General features: G+C 35.6%; 2 protein-coding genes across 4 annotated transcripts in view; one reads left to right on the forward strand and one right to left on the reverse strand.

The window, feature by feature from the left end:
* Positions 1–366: 366 nt before the first annotated feature.
* On the reverse strand, positions 367–2171 carry LOC110456792. The gene is made up of 3 exons (XM_021507753.1): positions 1678–2171; positions 1243–1388; positions 367–557 (listed from the first exon to the last, which is right to left on the reverse strand). The coding sequence occupies exons 1-3, from the start codon at positions 2153–2155 to the stop codon at positions 375–377; spliced, it is 807 nt and encodes a 268-aa protein (XP_021363428.1). The 5' UTR covers positions 2156–2171; the 3' UTR covers positions 367–374.
* A 13325-nt stretch (positions 2172–15496) lies between these two features.
* Positions 15497–24450, forward strand: part of LOC110456785 — a 21111-nt gene continuing 12157 nt past the window's right edge. Inside the window, exons 1-2 of one of the 3 annotated variants that reach the window (XM_021507747.1) lie at positions 15497–15623; positions 16081–16181. In XM_021507747.1, coding sequence (XP_021363422.1) covers positions 16170–16181 — 12 coding nt within the window. In that variant the 5' untranslated portion in view covers positions 15497–15623; positions 16081–16169. Of the gene's footprint in view, positions 15624–16080; positions 16182–22696; positions 22834–22856; positions 22973–24450 lie in introns of those variants that run through there. The other 2 variants (XM_021507746.1, XM_021507748.1) reach the window with 2 other exon arrangements.

A 24450-nucleotide genomic window follows, 5' to 3' on the forward strand; every position in this document is an offset into this window, starting at 1 on the left:
GTATCATACTATGGGAATGTCATATAAGACTGAGGCAAGGTCATGTTCACGTCGTGATAAACGGTATCATACTATGGTAATGTCATGTCAGGCTTAGGCCATGTCACGTTAATGTCTAATACGAATGAGGTAAGGTCATGTTTACGTCATGATGAACGGTATCATACAATGGTAATATCATGTCAGACTAAGTTCATGTCACCGTGAAGGTAATTCCTGATTGAGGCAAGGTAAGAGAGTAAGGGCACACCAATTTCAGCTCACATCAATCAGACGTTATATGATGTCCAGGTCAAAGCTAGTTAATTGGGTCATGTATTTCATGGCTATCTAAGGTTATATTTAGATCACTCGGAGGTCAGACAAGGTAGAAATCAATTTTGGCACAGCACGTGCCTGAACTTTCTCAGGACATCCGGGTAGTAATAGTAGAGGTCAAACCCACCGGCATATCCTACCCGATAAATGTTTTCCAGACCGTTTTCCCAGTGCACGTACGCCAGCCCAGCGGGTGTATGTTTATCCATGACTACGCCCGTCACGTGATCATGCCCGTCCTGGAATGATCAAATTTTGCATCTGTTTATATCATCAAATCCTTTCAAAATTACATTTTAGACATAGCAATAAGATTATTACGAGGTTATGCAAATTGCATATATATATCAATTAGTAGACTCCCAATCATACATCGAAAATCAATAAATAATTCAAAAACATTTACAGTAAATGATAAGAATAAGTTATAGCCATTTTATGGTTTGATGATAAATTAATGTATTCGCGCTATATAATTATACACATATAGTAACCAGTCTATTTTCCTAGTTTTATTTGGATAATATCATAGTGTAAGATTGCATATCGTGGCTGAGAATGAATTAGTTTTATGTTTATACTCGTGAGCTAACGACACAACGGAAATCATCACTTGCTTTTGAAAAGTTAATACACTTGAATGTAATAAATATCACAATAAAAATCAATCAGTCATTGCATACAATTTACTTAAATTTAAGTATTATGAACTGTTAAATATTTCAAAAAAAAATCTGTTACTGTATTTCATAAATCTATAATTTGAATCATTTATATGGGACTTAAACAATGAATCGTACCTCGTAAGTCTTTTAAGACTGGACATTTTATAGTTTTTATTGTATTATTACTTTATTCAATGCCCTCAAAGATTTGACGCTAATGTAATATATGTCCCTTTATCTTATCTTTCGTGTTGCTTACCTGTTCGCCATAGGTCCAATCCCGTCCTCTGATCACAGCCGTGCCCGCAGTGACGTTACCGGCAACAGAGACATTCGAGTGGGTGAAATGCTCGCACAGGAATTCAGTGACGTTTCCCTGCACCCCTATTGCATTTTGCTGAAGTTCTGTGAATACAACGTAACTTTAAACTTCAAATGAAATGGTTAGCAATAAATTACAATATTTTCATCTTCATCAAGAACGGTTACCGTATTTTGACAGAAATGGTCGATTTAGTTTGAACATAAACCGTTAGAATGAAAACATCGATTGAATGCAATAAAAAATTCCTAAAAAAAGCAAAAAGACGCACTGAAAACAGCTTCTTGTTCTTGCTCTAAATTGCTTCTTTGTACTTCAATGTGTTTCAAATGTGTTTCGGACGGAAAAGTGAAGCAAAACCCGCTTACAAACCTTGAGAGTGTAATAATGTCGTCTGTAGTTCAATGTTGACATCGTCTAATTCAGTCACTTTGTCTTGAAGCTGAGCAAAAGAAGACTGGAGGTCTCGTACACTGGCGTTATAGCTCGCGCTAAAGGATTCCAAATAAGACTGCATCAAAGTTAAAGACGTCGACTGGTTTTGTACTTCAGAGGTAGTGGTGTTTTGTGAAGGAACAGCGTGCTGTAGTTCAGTTACAATTGTCTGGAGTTGACTGACAGTGGCTAATAGTAGACTTACACTTGTACGGAGTTGGCTGTTTTCCTGTTGTTGTAAATTGAAGTTCGACTGTAGATCTTGTAACTGCGATTGAAAATGATTTATTTCCTGTTGGAAAGACACAGCTTCGTTACCTTCCATTGGATTTGGTGGGCTGCTGAGTTCACCGGTAACATCCTGTGTCCAAGACACGGACATTAGAATCACAGCCGCAATTACTGACCAAAACATCTTGAAAACACCGCTACTTTTTTCTTAGTGTACGCATACAGGCTTAATATACGTAAATGTTCCCTTATCAACAACTTTAAGGGAACTCTAGGCTAGTTACATTGGGTTGACGCAAGCAATGTCCGCTTTATTTTGAATGGTAAGAATGAGTTACGACATTGATATGGAAGTTCTGGCCCGGACCATGAAAAAGTCTAGTCATCTTAATAAAAACTAGAAACACACAACTACTTGAACGATATCTAAATACAGATTTTTTCCTGCTTTAAAACGATCAATGGATAACGATGACGCAAAACTGTCAATATCTTTTAATAGTAAAGAATATTAGGTTATTTTTAAAAAAATGAATCAAGCTAACGATTGTTAAAGAAACACGGACAGGTATCGATGCTAGAGATGATTGGGTTTGTACCTGGGCAACACTGGTATGTGGTCATTACGTACAGGTAATAAATCGAATGTTATTATCAATTAGGTTTTGTGGCCACACCTTCTTATACACTAAACGGTGTGGACACTAAATCATCTAAGTTGTTAGAGTATAAGTCTAAGATCCAAAGGTTTCGTGTAACATGTATCTGTAGTAAATTTGATGACTCTGTCCGAACCAAATGTCTTTGTTTACTTTTCACGCGTAGTAATGTAGAATCGGTTAATAAAGATAGCATAATTCCATATCTTGTACAACAACTAACAATCCGATAAATATGTAGTTATATAGGCCTGAACAGTTTATTGGTCAATATCTATTTCTCATGTATCTCACATTCACCTTAACAAAAATCTGAATTTGACAAAATATTAAGTAAACAATATAGCATATATTTTTTTGAAATGGAAATATTATGAGAAACGCACGCAAGGACATGGAACCGGATACAGGTACATAAAATGCGCATACAAACCACAATGAGTGCAGCGCAACTCGAAATTCAAAACTACCTGGAAGAGATGATTATACCTATCAAGGTACGCAAAGTTCTGCAAAATGTTCCATAGTTTTCATTCGACAGGCTGTTCTATACCTTGCTCATCAAATCTGAAATATATTGATCTACATCATGACATAAGAAAGAACATGTGTAGGAGACATTAAACAGGCTTATATGTTATTATGATTATATTATTAAGTATATAAAAATAGATGGCATGTCCTTTTATAGATACCTTTAGAAAAGATAACTCCATTGACCACAGCTTGGAGCATATTGTTCACAAACACCTAACAGATATGAATGATAAATTACAAATAAAATATAATAATTCCGACGAGGTGATCCTTTACAAAATAAATGAAATTCTTTTTTGAAGTATAAAGGGAAGTAGTTTCATTATAACAAATAATACATTTCTCTCACTTGGAAGCTTAAAAATTGCAAGATATAACATGAAAATAACATAAGGCCCAGGTCGGACAAGAAAACGCTATACAAAGTATGAAATAAACACAATCTAAACTTTGATCAGTTGAAAAATATAGATACATCAAAAAGCAAAAATGAAAATAATCAACAAAAAACATAAAAAGCCAAAAATAATTTAAAGAGTAGGGGAAAATATTCATACAAAAATACAAAGATGGTGGGAACAAATCTTACATTTACGAAGATCTCCGCCCTAGAGTTCTAACAGTTTGTAGAACGTTCGTTAATATATGTGAGGTCAATTAACAGACTGGTGACCTCCTCAAATCTTAAGGTACCTTCGGTATACCGACTGGACTGTCCAATGATCGAATTTAATTGTGGATGGGTGAAACAATACGTATCTGACATTAAAGTCGTGTACTTATATACTTATTTAGTGATATACTTATATCGGTTTATGTTTCGACTCAACCTTAACTGTACTTCATTATGTATATGTAAATATCAAGGCGGGTAGGTTTGAGAGATCCCCTACCACAACTGTACCCTGCGTTCCACCACGGTATTGTCCAGTCACCATCCTGTATCAGTTAGATATACTAGTTATCTTATCAAAGCATATTGTAATAAAAACAAATGTACAATTATATTATGTTGTATTATGGGGAACACTGTTATAAAGAATCATTTGATAAAAAACAAATGTTTAAACGAATTCAATAGTACGTACTTACTGCCTATAACGCCCGGTGGCGTTTAGGGCAGCCTCCACACGTACTGTCGACATTGCTAATTGCTTAATAGTTCCCCAGCTAGGATCCATTTCACTGAGCTCTCTTTTCACTGGGCGTCACAATGTGGTTTTGGGGCGATCTCTCTTCCGTTTACCTTCAGGAGTCCAGTGTACTGCAACCTTTGTGATGACGTGGCCCTCCTTACTTAGCACACAGATGATGTGTATAGTGTCTACGCATATATCTACTTGTCAGAGTACATGACAATGTTATTGTTTGACAAAAATGAAAACATTAGCCTAATGTTTTATTCTCAATAGAATCCCCCGAGGACTTATGTGGCCGCCAACAGACCAGAAATATAGTGTTTTTTTTTTTTTTTAAATCAACAACACTTCTTTTTGCCAAATCTACATAATCATATAGATCCTGTCATTCGAACCAAGTGTTCTTTGTTCGTCAATAAACACAACTATATGTGAATTATAACTGCCATGGGGATAAAATGCAACATGCATAGAAATGATATGTACATATTGCTCAGCCAAATACCGAAAAATATTGATGAGGAAAATGAATTGCTGATGTTAATCGAAGGCGAATGATCCTGTAGCTTTGTAGTCATGCACAACAAGAAATTGGCTTATGCGACAGTGATCGTAATCTAACTACATTTGTTCCGGTAGATATTGACGCTCAGGTACTTAGTGGTCTGGTCACCGATATTTGGCAATTAGCACAAGTTATTAAGAAAATCACGTTTGTTGCTTTATATGACATTATGTGTAAAACACGGAATGGTGTTGGTGTCTGGACAGAGATTGCATATTATTTTCTGATACATATAGAAACGATTAGCGGTGTAGAATTAAGGAGCATATGTCTCTACATGCACACACTGTAACTTAAAACTGACCATAACGTTCGAGTTTCAACAGCTATGGTCATTTAAGGACAGCCTCCCTGCGTGTAGTGTATACGTGTGTGTTTTGGGAGGCTACAATATGTTCGTGTTTGTTTCTTTGTGATAGCGCGGAACTGATGCCGACTTTATAGTGCTACCTCACTGAAACATACTGCCGAAGACACCAAGCAGGACATCCCAACCGGTCACAATAAACTGACAACGGGCGAACCAGTCGTCCCACTCCAAAATTGCTGAGCGTTAAGCAGGAGTAGAAACTACCATTTTTACAGACTCTGGTATGTTCGGCCAGGGGACAGAACCCAAAGTAAAAACTTCCTAACAGGGGCGAACGCTCAACTGAAGGCCAAAAGTGAGGCATTGTCAAGGGAGACTTTAGGAAGAAGAAAGTCGTTAAGAAAGAAGAGAAAAGATAAGATCCCAAATTTACTCGCCTCCTACGATCATGCAATGGGGGCAGCAGGTACAATTCTTACGCCCTACCTGCAGGGACCCGAATTTTAAGAAATTGAAAAATGAATCTTTTTCAAGGAAGAGCATTACTTAATTAGGAAAAAAATCCTTAACTTGACAATTTTCCTTAACTCTAATTACGCTTTATTAAAAAAAACACAATTCAAGGAATTCCTTAAGTTAAGAATCGTTCCAAAAACTATGGCCTGATTTTCAAGATTTTTCCGTCCGTGGTATGCAAAAAATTGCGAAAAAGCATTTCTTCATTAAGCGATTGACATCAATATATACCAGTGATACATGATGTACAGCTATCAGCTGGATAGAGTTGACATACTTGGATGAAAGTTTACAAGAAGTTTTGTTCTGACTTTGTATTTGAGCGAATTTTGCATTCTCCTGTTTTCTCACACAGCTTTATATACCCTTTGCAGAATACGGAGGAACTCAGCTCCGAATAACGACGCTGAGTGACGTCGTCATACCAAACAATGCGTCAAGTGATTTCAAGCTTTTTGGGATTAGGACATGACCTTGGCTGAGTGTGATGGTGGCAACCGAAAGGGCGGAGGTACTGATGGGTGTCGGTAAGTATACAGCAGTGCATATTGGTAGTTATTCCCCATTAATGAGTGTGGGGCAAACGTCCAAAATATTTCTGTTCGTTTGAGATATCTGTTGTAAATCTTATTGTCTGGTTAAAGAAATTTATTTAATCAAAATGTAATCTATGAAGCTTTAAGTAACACGGACAGATGCATATCATCGTATGATGGTGCCATATCAGTGTCTTTAAAGCCTTACCTCTAATATAAAAAGTGTCCGCCATTTAATGCAAAGTTGTTCAACGTGATAACAAATCTCAGGAGTTCTGCCAAGCTATCTGTTGTAGGATGTTTCATTTTGGGGTCCCAAGCAACACGATTGACGAAGATGCCGTCCCGGATTTATGTGGGACATTTCTATAAAAGGAGACAATATAATTTACCACCAAGAGTGTCTTTTCAGGTAGACTACTACATGCTTTATTATTAAGATAGTCAGAATTATTCAATTAAGTTGGCTAGTATTTTGCCATGTGACCTCAAGTGGACGTCACTAAGGTTTTAGAAGCTACCTTGACTATAGACAAGTGTCAGCCAAGTAGGTGTCGAACAAGCGAACATGTCGGTTACATATCATTCAAAAACAAACACGCTGGGCCCATTTATTACCAACAGAGAACGATATATACCGCCTATTTCAGCACATTAATGTTACGGAGCGGATCAAACAACTGAACGATGTACATCGGTGATTGGGTTTGTGAACATAGACCAGTCCTTAATCATCAGTGGCGTAGCAAATCATTTTTTTTATTGTGTGTTTACATAACTGGAAAAAAATCTACCAGGTCCTAGAAACAATCACCCGTGTTCTGAGAACACCTTTTCATCTGATTATTAACAAGTTAAAGTTTCACTTGCTATTGAAAAGACTGAAAGGTCCTTGAGGTTCAACAAGCCCCTTGATAGATGCTGTAGTCACCTGAAATTCCAACCCCCTGATAAGTCATATTCAAATACCTCAATTAAAAATCGGAACTTTTATATGTAATTTGAATAAAAAAAATGCATAGCCATGTTAACGTAGTCGAAAATAAGGCATTAAAGCTGATGCCGTCACAAGCATAGCTCATCTGATTTATAACATGTCAATCTCTTTTGCGACCCAACTGAGTGCTAAGAAATTACCCACAATTTAAAGTTTATCTATATGCCTATGGCATGCGGAGCTTTATTTCTCCTCTCCTAGCTGTTGAGAGGAACGCTTACCTGAAATAAAGATAGATGTTGTCATGCGAAACCACTGAAATCATAATAATGTCCCATAGTAATATATTTTAACAAATTATAAATAAGAAAACAATGGCTTAGTATCTTTAATCGATAAGTGAATTTTAGATGATGTGCCATAAATGCGCTAGACATACTATAAACATTGAAGCAGAAAAGTGCGATAATGTTAATAACATGTCTAGCTTTTATAAAAAACATTATAATATAAACTTTATTTATTTTACAACAATTATGAAACAACTTATTTCAACTTATATTAATCATTCTTGTTGGCCCGGATGTTAGCGTGTGGGGGTCTTGGTGTGGGAGTAAACCGGAGCACCCGGAGAAAACCCACGTGGTCGGGTAGGTGACCCCAACCTTTTCACGTCCGATCGGGGAATCGAACCCCGGCCGTCTTGGTGAAAGGCAAGTGCGGTATCCGCTGCACTACCCGACCACCCTAAAAAACCATCTTTTTTTAGTTTGGTCGCTACAGAGATTGACAAGTAATAAGTCGAGTGAGCTATTTTTATTAAGAAATCAGCCCTAATGCTATATTATTGACTACGTTAACCTGGTAATGTACATTTTAAGTAGCTTGTGTAAAAGTCCAATGTATCTAAAATTACATATATGTTGGAATTACTTCTTTGCCCCATATAATATTTTAAGTAATTCGTATCCTACGGACATACCTCCATTAGGATCCAGTGTTATATGGGATTTTACCGTCTATATTACTTCTTTGACCCATAAAATTACAAATATATATATTCCGATTTTTAATAAGGGTATCTGAATATGACTTACCAAGGGTTGAAATTTAGGGTGACTATTACATCTTCTAGGAGGCTTGTTGAACCTTAACGATTATCTAAGGATACCATGGTATAATATATTCCGTCTGACTAACATTTTCAAGAAGATTTATTTTATTTCTTTCCTTTTTTATGATTGATACGGACGGTCAATATTAATAAACCAAATTCAATAAAAATATATGATTAAAAAAAATCTTCTTTAATTGTTTTTTAGTGTATGCGTAAACATACAATCATATATCTACGCCACTGATCATTTATGATATCCACTACCGAATATTTATCATCCACTTTGATAACAATGTAAGGTTTAATGGACTTCAGTGTCTTTTGCTCTGCTGGCAAAAGATTGACTAAAAAAGGTGATATTGTGAAATGGGAGACAACTCGCAATTGCCTACCTCTAATCAGATGGTAGGCCCAGAGAATAATAAAATGGTATGTCTGTTATAAGAGTTATTGAAGGTTTATCCATCAGTTGAAGATAGGTTTGACTTTTTACCTCGGTTTTCGTGGAAATAATTTACGAAATGACAAAATATGGCAGTAAATTAATTTGAAGTCAATAACATTTATTTACCATTGAAGAAATGTTAACCTGAAAATGTTTGCAACGACAAACTCTTAGTTATCTCCCTTCAGCTGTAACTGACAAACTCTTAGTTATCTCCCTTCAGCTGTTACTGAATGTTAATATTGCGAACCTTTTTTATGTTTCGAAATAAAAAAGATCTTATTAATTTGCTTTAAAAATCTAGCATCTCTGATTTAATCTCTCTCCATTTTATAAAAAGAGAGACCTATTTCGTTACATTCTTTACATATTGTTTACAGACGGGAGGGTTTAAACAAGTTATTTGACGAACGTTATATTGTTTATAATGTGTACCTCCCAATTCAAAGGTGTATATATGTTGGCAAGGGTAATGTACCGGTACGCCAAATTCTGTAAAAATAATATAATTTTCATAGTGTCTAGTACACTCCAAAGACATCGGATTTCTTTTTATCTTAATAATCCGTTAAAAAGGCTTCAGGGTGCCCGGACCAATGTTTCATATATTTTATGAAAATCAATATGATGACAAGATAAGCCTTAGTTTATTCAATTTAGTGGGTTTTTTTATGCAAAATAAAAATGCTCAAACATATATATATCTGATAATGTTTACCTTGACTGATCCACTTATTTTTAACTAACAGCAGTTTCAAAAAACGTGTTAGAAAAATTTCTTAAGAATAACATTTTTCTTTGATACAAAAAAACTCACTATCTCAGTGTTTTTGGTTTGTATTGCTTATAAAACTATGACTGTGCGATAAATAGTGTTTCTGTATTTATCCCCCTGAAATGCTGGATGACATATATACAGATGTGTCTGCTGACAAACTATCTAATAGCTTAATCTTTGTATGCTATCGCTATTAGAGTCTAGACTTGCTAAAAGGGCTACACTTGCTTGATGAGCAAATCCAGCACTTTATATTTCCCTATCTTGCGAAAGACGTAGTAATAGCTAATCAAGCTTCTGCATGGCAAGCTTTCCGAATACCTATTAATGATAACGAAACAGGCCTACCTCGTTTGTATCAAGTAAAGTAAATTCCCAAGAATCCTTAAAAACAATGTTTTATTGCTGGCTCTGCTAGATACACAACCTAGCCATTGTCAGAACTCATTGCCAGCATTACTTATACCGTCCAATCAGCATTACTTATACCGTCCAATAAGCATTACTTATACCGTCCAATCAGCTTTACTTATACCGTCCAATCAGCATTAATTATACCGTCCAATAAGCATTACTTATACCGTCCAAACAGCATTACTTATACCGTCCAATCAGCATTACTTATACCGTCCAATCAGCATTATTTATACCGTCCAACCAGCATTACTTATACCGTCCAATCATCATTACTTATACCGTCCACTCAGCATTACTTATACCGTCCAATCAGCATTACTTATACCGTCGAATCAGCATTTCTTATACCGTCCAATCAGCATTAATTATACCGTCCAATAAGCATTACTTATACCGCCCAATCAGCTTTACTTATACCGTCCAATCAGCATTTCTTATACCGTCCAATCAGCCTTACTTATTCCGTCCAAACAGCATTACTTATACCGTCCACTCAGCATTACTTATACCGTCCAATCAGCATTACTTATACCCTCCAATCATCATTACTTATTCAGTTCACTCAGCATTACTTATACCGTCCAATCCGCACTACTTATACCGTCCAATCATCATTACTTATTCCGTCCACTCAGCATTACTTATACCGTCCAATCAGCATTACTTATACCGTCCAATAAGCATTACTTATACCGTCCAATCAGCTTTACTTATACCGTCCAATCAGCATTACTTATCCCGTCCAATCAGCATTACTTATACCGTCCAATCGTCCACTCAGCATTAATTATACCGTCCAATCAGCATTACTTATACCGTCCAATCAGTCTTACTTATTCCGTCCAAACAGCATTACTTACACCGTCCACTCAGCATTAATTATACCGTCCAATCAGCATTACTTATACCGGCCAATCAGCATTACTTATACCATCCAATCAGCATTACTTATACCGTCCAATTGGCATTGCTTATACCGTCCAATCAGCATTACTTATACTGTCCAATCAGCATTACTTATACCGTCCAATCAGCATTACTTATACCGTCCAATCGTCCACTCAGCATTAATTATACCGTCCAATCAGCATTACTTATACCGTCCAATCAGCATTACTGATACCGTCCAATCAGCATTTCTTATACCGTCCAATCGTCCACTCAGCATTAGTTATACCGTCCACTCAGCATTACTTATACTGTCCAATCAGCATTACTTATACCGTCCAATCAGCATTGCTTATACCGTCCACTCAGCATTACTTATACCGTCCAATCGTCCACTCAGCATTAATTATACCGTTCACTCAGCATTACTTATACTGTCCAATCAGCATACCATATTCCGTCCAATCAGCATTACTTATACCGTCCAATCAGCATTACTTATTCCGTCCACTCAGCATTACTTATACTGTCCAATCAGCATTACTTATACCCTCCAATCATCATTACTTATTCCGTCCACTTAGCATTACTTATACCGTCCAATCCGCACAACTTATACCGTCCAATCATCATTACTTATTCCGTCCACTCAGCATTACTTATACCGTCCAATCAGCATTATTTATACCGTCCAATCAGCATTACTTATTCCGTCCACTCAGAATTACTTATACTGTCCAATCAGCATTTCTTATACCGTCCAATCAGCATTACTTATACCGTCCAATTATCATTACTTATTCCGTCCACTCAGCATTACTTATACAGTCCAATCAGCATTACTTATACCGTCCACTCAGCATTACTTATACTGTCTTATCAGCATTACTTATACCGTCCAATCAGCATTACTTATACCGTCCAATCAGAATTACTTATACCGTTCAATCAGCATTTCTTATACCGTCCGATTATCATTACTTATACCGTCCACTCGGCATTACTTATACTGTCCAATCAGCATTACTTATACCGTCCAATCAGCATTTCTTATACCGTCCAATTATCATTACTTATTCCGTCCACTCAGCATTACTTATACAGTCCAATCAGCATTACTTATACCGTCCACTCGGCATTACTTATACTGTCCAATCAGCATTCCTTATCCCGTCCAATCAGCATTGCTTATACCGTCCACTCAGCATTACTTATACCGTCCAATCAGCAATATTTATACCGTCCAATCAGCATTACTTATTCCGTTCAATCAGCATTACTTATACCGTCCAATCAGCATTACTTATAATGTCCAATCAGCATTTCTTATATCGCCCAATCAGCATTACTTATACTGTCCAATCAGCATTAATTATACCGTCCAATCCGAACAGCACACTGTTTACTCAAGTAGAGGAACAAAGAACGTGAATTTTGAAAACTCTAAAATAATTTTTTTCTCAATCTTACGTATCCTTTCTTTAAAAATGTCTCTTCTCTTAGAGCATTGTATACAACCACTCTTTAAATTACCACGTACCAAACTGAAGAAACGACTTTGTTCTCAAATTATAAGGGGTTTCTTCGTCTTAGAAATGTGAATGTAAATAAAAATACATGATTGTAAACTATTTTGGAGCATATTTTGTGAAGAGCATGACAATGTCAAAACAATATGACTGAGATTCAAATTGACAATATCTTTGTTGAAGTCGGAGGAAACTTTTTCCAGCAGACTATAGTCATTCCTATGGGAACAAAATGTGCCCTTCCTCTGACCTTTGTTATTAAATGAGACCATCGTCGAAATCAAACAGTTTCGCTCTCAATGTATAACGTCCAACATATGTGTACGTAGGGCGAAACCTTTGGGCTCCCTAGAGGATATGAGGATGAAATGTATTGAAAATCTTAACAGGACTTGTAACAAAAACCTCGCTTAGTCCTCCAATTACACTTTCAGATATATTGACGATGTGCTTTCTTAAAATAACAAGAAGTTTATTGACTGCCGATCATATATGCTCTCATGAACTCGAGGTCACTATAGACTCTTCTTCAGACGCTTTTCTCGATCTTTCCTAACACCATTATCAAAATTGAGAACTGACGCCTTATTATTTGGCTGTACAATAAGCGTGACGATTTTAATTTTCCGATTGTAAACTTTCCCTTTCTTGAGTGTAACGTTCCTACTTCCCCAACCAATGGCATATTGCAATTGATACTGAAGTCAAGATCTTGCTCTAAATATTATTATTTCCGACAGATGACAGACAAACGATCAACTCATGGTTCACAGAGAAGCAGGTTGATCGATTTTATGGTCGCCATAATGATAAATATTATTTGTTTGTGTGATCTAAAGGTTAATGTTTTAACCTGTCATATAGGTACCTTGCTGTTTCGTTGTAAATACCCCGGCTCTCGCTTCGAAACATTTCTTGTATTTTACTGAGATTTACATGTTTTTTGTCGACGATAAAGCAGGGAACTTTCACACTTCCGGAACATCTGGTTGTATTCCGGTTATATATTGATTAACAGAATAATGTTTACATCAATAAGAACTCTACTTCATTCCAGTTGATTTGATGAAAAATTCACTATTTGGTAAAATTATGGTTATCATTCGTGAAATTATTTCTAGATACTTCAACCATCATTACGTAGAAGCTTTAAGACTGCGCTTCCTCAATTATTGAAATATCAAAACTATGAGTACCATCTTTTGTCTTTACAACAATGATGATTGATTCTACTTGAACTTGATTTGAAAACTAATTCGGGATTCAAGTGTTTGTCTGTCTAATTAATGATGGATGCATTTAATTTTAAAAAGGTTGTCTGAAATGATCACAAAATAATAAAATTGTAAAGCAGTGAACAATACAAAGTGAACTGGACTGCAGCGATCGATATTTCATATTTAACTACGCAATTAGTAGCCGCCAGTTTTAAAGGAAATACTTGTATTCTAAAAAGGGTTTGTAGAAAAAACCTGATGGCTTACGGTATTGTTGCTAATTTTGAGCAATCTGTGCAAATTGTTTGAAACACGGCCGTTTCATCAATAACATTACGGAAAAAACACATTGCTTTAAGGACGGCTTACAGTCATGTTCCATTTCCAAATTTAAAATTGTAAGAAATTTACAACGGTTTTCTCTATTTCTTTAAAACGCAAAATTGAAAATTAACATTGGGTTTTATAACCAATATTATAAACCTAATTAAAGTTAGGTGTGGTACACGTCCATTGCTACTGTCTTTCACGTCCATTGGAAGATCCAGACCTAGGTTTGTTTGAAGTATGTAGGTGCATTTTACATTACTTCAAACATAAACGAACATCCTTGACAGTTGGCACACGATAACTTCAGGAGTTGTCATATGATTTACAAACAAAAATGGTATCTGAAAAAAATACATGGATTATCTATACTGATCTTTGCGGACACATGAGAAAATGTGTGACGATTTTCTGATGTATTTGTATAATGTGAAGCTTCGATATATAATTTGTTTACCGTTTGTACTGGTGTAGTACAATATGAAGTTTATATATATAAAATATGTAAACATAATATTGTATATAGTTTGATCAAAAATGTATTTTAATACTATAAATATTTTTGATACAATTTGTACTTTTTAATACAAATTAACAGTATAGTGTAAACACAGTGTGATTTTCGTATATTACTATTCTTATGCATACTGTCAGTTAAAATACTATGTATAGCGACTACGTGTTTTGAAATAAAGGATCTTTTTAATACTGTGTGTATAGTAGAACACAATACATCTCCAGGAAGACATTAACCAGGTGGCATAGGAATAGTAGTTAGCGCCTGATAAGGCAGCTCCTGCGAATTCCTCAAAATTGTATTGATTAATGTATATATTAATGTATTAATGTATTAATGTATATATGCTAATTGTATTGATTGTATAAATTGTATATCTATGTACTGTAAAGCGCTTATTTTGATACAATGTGTAATTGTAAAACAGTATACATTTTGTTATTGCGTAATATATGCAGATTTGGTATCACAGATACATGTATATATATATAAACATATACATATCAGATCTTCACAAACTTATATCGTATATATACGTTTGAACGTAGTACTAGGCAGATTTCGGTTTGAGCTTGGTTGAACGTGGAATGGATAATTCATTTTTTTAAATATTTCCTTACAGCTATAATCACATATACGTGCTTAAGGTTACAAGTTAAACAGAAAATCACTTACTTTGTTACAAAGATAAACCTAAAAAGGTTTAAAGGGACTACAAAGACGGTTCAGTTCGTATTTGTCAATATCGTGGGACGTCATGTCAATAATTCGTTTCGTATCAATAGGTACTCTTTATTACTTGTCCATGGGGTAGGCTATATCGTCTGGTTATGTAGGTATGGTAAAACTTATTCCATGGAAGGTTACACGTGGCCGATTTCGGCAGATAATCTGATTTTTCAAATGACTACAGGTAAAAGAGATATTGCCAATACCTTTAAGTAAACAAAGACACGCTCAGGTTAAATATCTACCATGACGAAGGAAACTAGGAAAAACAATTCACGGCAAAAATCACGCTCCGACATGAAAGGATTTGTTGCCTTCAAGTTCGCTTGGGCTATGACAAGACAGTTGACTAGGCTCGTAGGAAGAACATGGATGTGATGTTCTGTGGACTCTGTGGTACCGAGGGGTGCTCGATTGTTCTATCCTGAAATCATCCACAGCTATAAGGAAATATACCACGCTGCTAATCTGCGATGTCACACTGCTAATGTATGATGCTGTATGGCTAACTTGCGATGAATAATTTGATATTTTTTGACTTCCGTTCACTGTCACTCGGTTCATCAGTGGTGTTATATCGATTAGAAATGATGTTATAAGGCTAGCGTGCAATGCCACACTGCTTATCTGTGATAACCGTTCAGTGCCACATGGTCATATTCTCTGGTATACTATTGCTTATATAAGAAGCCATATGGCTAATCTACGATGCCACATTGCCAACAATTGACCACCGTATAATGTAATACAGAGCAACTTGTACTGTTATTGCACTGTCATACCGTTTTTGTGATGCTACTCTTCTGCCGTGTGAATCTGCAGTTAACCGGTGGTGGCATCATGCTACAATGCTAGTATGCGATGCCACGCTTTTGTGATAACTGGCGACTATCATGGAATTCCAATCAGCTTATTGTGTTGTCACTTTTAAATTCTTCTCTTATAGGCTGTGATCATTGAGGAAATACCACATTGCTGATCCGTTATGTCACATTGATACATTGCATAGCTTGTGGCCGCCGCGAAGGATTTACAATGGGGATACATGTAAGTATGTTTATTATAGGCACGGGGTGTGTGCGCTTTAGCAGAGAAATACGGTACCTTGTCTGTCCAACCGGAGACCTCGACACTAATTAAAAACGGATCGGTCAGGAACCTGTGCAGAAAGAAACCGATCATGGTCAGGACTGGTCTTTTTTCATTTTTTCCCCTTTTATTCTATTTTATCTTAGCTGTTATTAACTTTTGTTTTCCTAATGGCTAAACTCATGATATTGTGCTTGTTTACAAAACTAAGTCCCCTACAGTCGGTAATTGTATAATTTATAATTGTATGGCAGGAGAAACAGATGAACGAATCGAAAAAATAATTGAATTCTGCCCGTAACTAGCATAGCGTTTGATTTGTATTCCCGGAAATGAACTACTATGAATATAGTCTTAGCATAGGAAGGAATATGGTACTGAGTGTCGTAGAAAACAAATTATATCAACTCCTGAAGCCCTTTTTTATGTCTGGATGCGGTTGTCCGAAATAAATATCTTTCTCCTCTTTAAAAAAAATGATTGTGTGGAATTAGTAAGTTATTTCGGACTAGAATTGGGTGTTCTTTGGCAAACACCCATCTGTTTATTTTGCGGTATTCTTACTGCAAATGCCATATCGAGAAAACATGAACCCCGTCTCCATTTGTTATCAAGAAAAGATTGATTAACATAATTGTCTTAAGAATACTATCCATGCGCCAAATCCTTCTATGTTTTCGACAATCTTGGTTCAGTATTTGTAAAGAACGATTTCACTTTGACATGCGTACACCGATTTATAGGGGCACCAACCCAAACAAGTTATTTCCCTAAAAAAACGACGAACATTAATCTTTAATTTTCCTTGTGGTCGGAAAAATAGATTATACAAGAACAATTATGCAATTAAAGGAATATTGTGCAAGAACTAACGCAATGTATATATTCTTTAAGTAGTTGGATAACCATCTGACCTCTCCTACACTTCGTGTCGACAGACCATTATCCTCTGTACAAGTAGTTACATGTATTTGATTGTAACCCAGGCAATTCGATAACATACTTAATTTAAAGTTCAAGCCTCCCATTATATATAAGAATAAATGTCTTCTTAATCTGTATGGTATAACAACTCAATGTCTATAGCCCGTAATAAGTGTCGTTACCTGTAAAGAAAGGAAATGTCGTTAAAGATTAAGATATTCCTTAATAATTAGCCGCTCGCGGATCAGACAATTTCACCGAACACGTCAAAAATACATTCGGTCACAAGCTGGTGGAAATGTATAGATATTGGTATGTTCAATTTACCGTCACACTTACCGATAAGGTATCTCGAAATCGCCTTTTCCTTCCTTCTTAATAAAAATGTGAATATATTTCCCTCTTTATATCGTTAAATCCCTTATAGTGTCCACATTTTGCTAAACAAATACATGTAATGGCAATATAACGAGTATCTATATACTCAAACTATTTAAAATGCTACATTTATAATAAATGTTAAGTTTGTTTTGGACGCAAACAATGGCCTTTTTTGTCCAAAACTATCTTCGCATTTATTATTCATACAAAACTGTTGAATCCAATTCCGGATGCTATATATATTTTACGTAAAATATTGAGGCACTTACTGATATAATAAAATACAACAACCATCAACACATTTAAGAGTAAAATACAGGAAGCATATCCTATTAATTTGTGAGAAGTAGTTCATTATTTCGATTTGTATTTGTCATATTGATGAATCATCGAGATGCGTGTTTCAGGCACATTCCCTTTGGCTCAATGTAGTCCCAGAGTTTATGAAAACAGTAACTTTGGTGCATATGCCTATATATCAGTTCAAAGAATTTATTCAATTCCAAGTATTTTGTAATTTCTTTTGTTTGAATCTGAAGGCCAATTACATGTATAGTCAACACGTGGTAATCGACAAAGACGCTATACAGATAATATATACATGTACAATGGCATTCACGAATGATCTTTTTCGACGTGGTTAATTGACGAGCTCTCGTACACAATCACAGTACATAAATGTGGAAGGCATCCAACGTAAAACAGAAGTTTAATAAGGACTTGTAGGCGTACAAAACGTAATTCATATTTTAAATAATTGTTGACGAACTTCTAAACGACCCACAGCGAGAAATATTACGAAAGGTGTATGTTTTCTCGCACACAAAAAAAAAAAAAAACCCCAGAGAATAAATACGGTATTATATTTTGTTTACACCCTGGGCGCTAAGCAACTTGGGGAAATTCGGTTGATTGCAAAACCTTCCGTACTTCTCGGTAAATAACCATTAAAGAAACTTTATTTAGGTGAGGTGAAGAGATAGGACACTCGGCAAGAGAGGGTACAAGTAGAGACGCTTACAAACAGATGGTAACAATTATAAGTTCGAATACGACAACTGTATTCTCAATCACATTGGTGATCGGAGATCTTCAATGTATCGCTAAGTATTTTTTGTTACGGTACAACTGTTATATTTTTTATATTCTTATTAATTCGAACATGGGGTCAAGACCGTCAGTATCTTACAAGTAGCCCAAACTCTTGGATTTGTCTGTAGTTACATCACCTCTGATCGCTTTATAAGATTTAGAAGTCATGTACCAAAGATATTATAGTTCAGGTGCAACCTGTTTATTGAAATGTATTTGTATATTTGTTCACCGTATTTTTATACATTTGATTGATTTCGAAAGAAACAGATTATTTTTTAGGAAAGTTTTGAATTTTTCTTCAGATTGGCAAGATTTGTTTTCTTCGTATGTTTGGCAAGATTTTTGTTACGATGCATAATGCTACCATATTATTTTCAAGTACAATCTTCCATTCTAACGTGTTAAAGAAATAGCAATATAATTAAAACCAAATTTTAACTTACTGTAGTATGTCTACATAGATTTATTGCGGTAAATTGATATTTGATTAAATCAGACTGCGGCAAACGGAGAAGTACAAAACACACCTTCCGTGAAATCTTTAGAAGTGCTAACCGTTTCAATCCTGTGATTTTGGCACCTAACTATAGCAATTGTAATTCATTTGGCGTTGTACTTCATGTATTATTGTGTGTTTGAAAATATCTCGTGGGAGGCGCTATAGAAGTTATAACCACTTAACGGTCCCACCATTTACACAGCCCTATTCAGTCGGAAGTACGATATAGATTTCTACATTGAAAGTGCCTTTACTACGATTGACCGTCAACAATATCAACATTCCATTAGCGAGGCCTATATAATAGCGAGTGCGATTCAATGCTCTGTGAAAACATTGACGTTAAAATTGTCGACTAAATTCAGGTGAGATTGAAAGCTATGAATCTAACGTTTCTAGAAGAATACCGGTATGTGATACTTACATGTACATATCAAAAAAATATCCCTGCAACTAATGTTATCTGAACGGCAACTGTCTGACAATTGACCGTTGTTGGTGACCTTGTTCTTCGTGATATACACAATGGAACAATGCCAAGATATACATGTATGGTCCATACGCCTCAGATTGTGTATCATCATGTTTGTATATATAATCATGTTTCCGTATGCTTTCTTCAGCAATATTCGCACAAGTAATGATGCTTGAACTTTTGACATACATGTTGACATTAAAGGGTGGTTGAAAAACAGACACAAAACCCGCTGAAGAATCGTGTATTGAAAACACTATGAAACCCGACGGTAATATAATAACTCAGTTTCCGCAGATATCAGTAATTAGGTTTGTGATAGTTTTCAACAGCTGTGGTCAGCGTGTAGTGTATGCATGTGTGTTTTGGGAGGCTGCGATATGTTCGTGTTTGTCTCCTTGTGATAGCGCGGAACTGACTTTATAGTGCTACCTCACTGAAACATACAGCCGAAGAAACCCAGCAGGACACCCCACCCGGTCACATTATACTGCCAACGGGCGAACCAGTCGTCCCACTCCTAATTGCTGAGCGTTAAGCAGGAGTAGAAACTACCATTTTTACAGACTCTTGTATGTCTTGGCCAGGGAATAGAACCCTAAGCCTTCCTCACAGGGGCGAACGCTCAACTAAAAAATGAGGCATTGTCAAGAGAGACACAAGGAAGAAGAAAGTTGTTTAGAAAAAAAGATAAGATTAGATCCCAAATTTAGTCGGCCCAAACGATCATGCATTTGGGCAGGTACAATTCTTACGCCCTACCCGCAGGGACTTCAGGTTTCAGTAAGTTTCCGCGGTTGTACTGTTTCCGTCATGCGTCTACGTAAACTCTTTATAAAGTTATCGTCATGTTTCCGTTGACGTTATCTAACGGAAACAACTCGACTTTGTAATTTCCGGTTAGACCTCCGTTAACGCGGAAGTTCGATGTCAGGAGTGAATGTTTAAAGTTCTGTTTTTTGGTTTCAGTGTTCACTATGATGTTGTTGGATTTTTTGTTGTTTTTTGTTCTTGTTTTTTTGCATTTCATTTAATTTTATTTATTTACATTGATATAGGCTACATGCTATGTTTTCATTGTGGCAAACTAATGTGAAGAGACGATACCTAAACACAGTGAGGCAATATCCGGTTCTCCAATCTTTCGTCACATTAAAAGCAATTGAAAAAAAGAACTTTAATTTCATAAGTTACTACAAAATATGATTATGTATTGATCTTTGTCTATCGCACGTTATCATATTACGCTGACACGGAAAATCTGCTGAATGTGTACCGGGAAGTTACAAAAATAGCAACCGCTCGTGTCCTCGACGTGTACATGTGAACAATTAGATTAGATTAATCAAACAAACGATATTGTTCACGTCAGCAATGTCATTTGTAAATACAAGTATTCGTGATGTCGAAATACATGAAACGTAACATCAATGAAAATGCTATCTTGTGATTTGGAACAATTTCGCGTTTTGTTTACGGTTGTCGTTGGTGTAAGACACTCTGGATATGATATTTTTTCAAAGAAATCGGAACCAATAATCCATTTCATAAATGCATCTACCAAAAATCAAAATATGTATCATCGCGTTTAAGTCACGTTTCTGAAGCGAAACTTTCTAGTTACAAATCGGATTCCTTTTCGGAAACTACTGAACATGCGCGGCGGAATATGGTTTCTTCATCACGGAAACTCAATTTTCCAGAACGGAATCTTAATGGAATTATTGCGGAAACCTTAGGTTTCCCGACAAAGGGTTTCCGTCATAATTCCACGGTCAGAATTGTCTTTTTTTGTTTGTTTTCTGAGTGGACGAAGCAATTGATAACAAATTATATTTCAACTGGTTTCGATGGCCCAAGTGGGGTTATTTCACGATGCGTGATTTCTATATTAACTCATTCACCCCTGAAGACAGATTTGAACTCTTCCGATTCAAAGGTTGGACTAGTTCATTATGAAATTTCAGGGGTGAATGAGTTAAAGACTTTTCAGTGAAGTGTCCATTGAACGAAATACCGTTGATTGGCAGGACAGGTGGGGGCCCTTGACCTGGATATTTAAATGGTCGCGACTAGAGTTAAAGCAAAATATAAAGACATCGCGGTTAGTAGGTATAAAATAATATTTTTCGGAACATAGAAGAGTAGATTTAGCTTTGCTTTTTCTCGAAAATTCGAAAATGTAATCAATATAGACGAACAAATTGTACATATACCTATCGCATACGAATTACTTAATTCTCAGGTTGTCGTGCTATTAAAGCGTGGGAAACATACAAGACGTATTAGGGATTAATCAATAAATATATTCCCCTCTTAATTTATGTTAAATATTTTACTAATCTGATGAAAAATCCTCCCTACCTTAATGATGGTTCGTCTATCAAGGTATGCATCGATGTTGGGGTATATGGTGGGGTGGGGATGTGGTCGGAGAATGGGGTGTTTACCTAAGTGTTGTTGAGGAGATACAATCCATGTGTACAAGATTACGAACAACTTCTACGATGAAAACGTAGCATCTGGAATTTTTAACAGTATCATTTTAGCGTCATCAAGAACGAGCGGGCACACACATAAATTGAATAAAAAAACACTGTAGACTGCGATGTTATAAAATACTCATTTGGTTACACAACTATCGACAGTTGGATCGGTCTTCCCGAATATGTCATAATTAAATTCAACAACTAAAAGAGAAATAAATTTAACGTTAGACTAACATTCGCAAAACCTAGAGCTTTAATATGTCTGCGTCCATTACATTTCCTATTAAATCCTATTAAATCAATTGTACATGTACTTTTAAATCTACTGAAGATCGTGATCATAAGCTTAACTATAAAACGTTGTACTTTTAATTGTTACTTTTTTGTATACACAATCTGAAAATAAAGTTTAAAACGTACATATTCATTTAACGGATAGAAAAAATCATCTAATTCACTTATTCATACCGATAACAATTTTGCATTTAGTAGAAACCGATCTTATTCAAACATTGAAAAAAGTACCACTGTGTCCTAAAGGATCGATTACACCGTATCTACGATAGACAGAGTGACGTCCCTTTATCGAATGCACTGAACCACGGTGAAATTACACCAATGGCAAAGCTCGTAGTGACGATAGCCAGGTATTAGTCAGGTACGTTGTAAACGAAACATGGCGACATGGCTCCCGTAGAAAGAAAGCACAAGAAATCAATTCTGGACATCATTCTAGCAGTAATCCAGGTAAATTCGATTGTTTACGATTAGTTGAATTTGATACGTGACACAGTTGTCCTGCTGAAATCTGTGAATGTGTTCGGGGTTTTGTTGACACTGAGTTATTTCAGTTGTCATAGAGCAACGACCAGTGGAGATTACACAGGTATAGTAGAAATTACGCAAAACATTATATTGTTTTCACAACAGGATGCACATATATCACGGCCGGTGTAGTTATAAGACATACATGCACATAAGCAAATTAAACTGTTGAGTCACACTATAATTTGTTTACTATATCGTTGTTATTTCGGTATCGGATAGTCCTAGTATACAGGTATAATCCGACACGATTTTGTTCTATTTATATAACTTTTACACAAGACAAGTAGCATTGTTCTTTTCTCTCTCGATATTGCAGTGAAGTATGAAATTTGAGTTTACTTGTAAATATAAGAAATTAACTATACGATATATTTATATATATGAGTCATTATCAGAAATTGTCAATTTTCTGAATTGAAAAAAATGCAAAAACAACATCAATAAACAATCAATTTTATATAACCAAACTGAAGTACATATATCAGTATTTAATTATTTCAATACCGGAAATCTGAAATATTACCTGTTTGGTTACCATAGCAACGGAAATTTGGTAATTAAGGTAAAAATGTCCATTATGTTACCAATTTTAAAATTGATTTTTTAAAGGTAAAAAACAGGAACTTTAACTTAAATTTTGTTTAATTTAGAACAGCAGTACAATTTCATAAGTAGGACATGGACAATAGTTTCCTCAGTTTTTTCGTTAGGGCAAAAATCAAACTATATCAATGGCTTAGGTAATTGCATAGTGACGGGGTCTGTTCCGAATAGAATTTTTAACATCAATGCATATGCTTGTTCATGAAACAACTATATATTTGCTTATGGTTATAAATTGATATACCATGAGCAAAAAGAACCGAAAATAGGCAATGCTGCAAAAAGTATTGGGATATTTAGTTCAAATAACATAATGGACATTGCATGTAACATAATGGACGTTGGTAACATAATGGACATTTAATTGAAATCAATGGACAATTATAATGCAAATGAAATGTCCGTTGTGTTACTAGTAAAACAAGAGTAGATAGTACATCAATATGTAAGCCGACAATGAACGACGCGACAGCATTTCAATATTTAGTATGTATCAATTTCTTCCAGGATTTTTAACATTACTTAAACTGCTGCTGCACATATTATGCTCTATATAAGGATGATGCATATCACGATTACAGACCGGATCAATAATTGCTGAAAAAAAGTTTACTATTTTCTAGTGGTGTCCGATGATCAATTAAAATCGAAAACTAATCGGTTACACAACCAATTGCGACTAATCAATTATGAAATCCCATAATCAATTAATCGGTTGAAATTATTGCGTGCTGTTTTCTATTGCTATCTGATTAGCATCCACCTAAAAAACTACTTAAGCTTTGGTTAGGAAGTAAATTTTCCTAACAAATATGTCTTTTGGCCAAGTTGGAGCTTAAAGTTCAAAGTGTATAAAATGGTTTTTAGTAGCAGGTGGACATAAGTCAACCCTTGATTTTAAATTTACATTGTAAACCAATACAATTTGGATTA

Source organism: Mizuhopecten yessoensis, unplaced genomic scaffold (genome assembly GCF_002113885.1).
Source record: "Mizuhopecten yessoensis strain PY_sf001 unplaced genomic scaffold, ASM211388v2 scaffold8841, whole genome shotgun sequence".
Taxonomy (NCBI): domain Eukaryota; kingdom Metazoa; phylum Mollusca; class Bivalvia; order Pectinida; family Pectinidae; genus Mizuhopecten; species Mizuhopecten yessoensis.

Bases quoted from the DNA above. Each gene is read 5' to 3' on its own strand.
- LOC110456792 (XM_021507753.1), bottom strand. From the start codon at position 2,155: ATGTTTTGGTCAGTAATTGCGGCTGTGATTCTAATGTCCGTGTCTTGG. The intron at 1,389-1,677 runs GTTTGTAAGCGG...TTGTATTCACAG, and splicing joins GACATTATTACACTCTCAAG to AACTTCAGCAAAATGCAATA. The intron at 558-1,242 runs GTAAGCAACACG...TGATCATTCCAG, and splicing joins ATTGGACCTATGGCGAACAG to GACGGGCATGATCACGTGAC.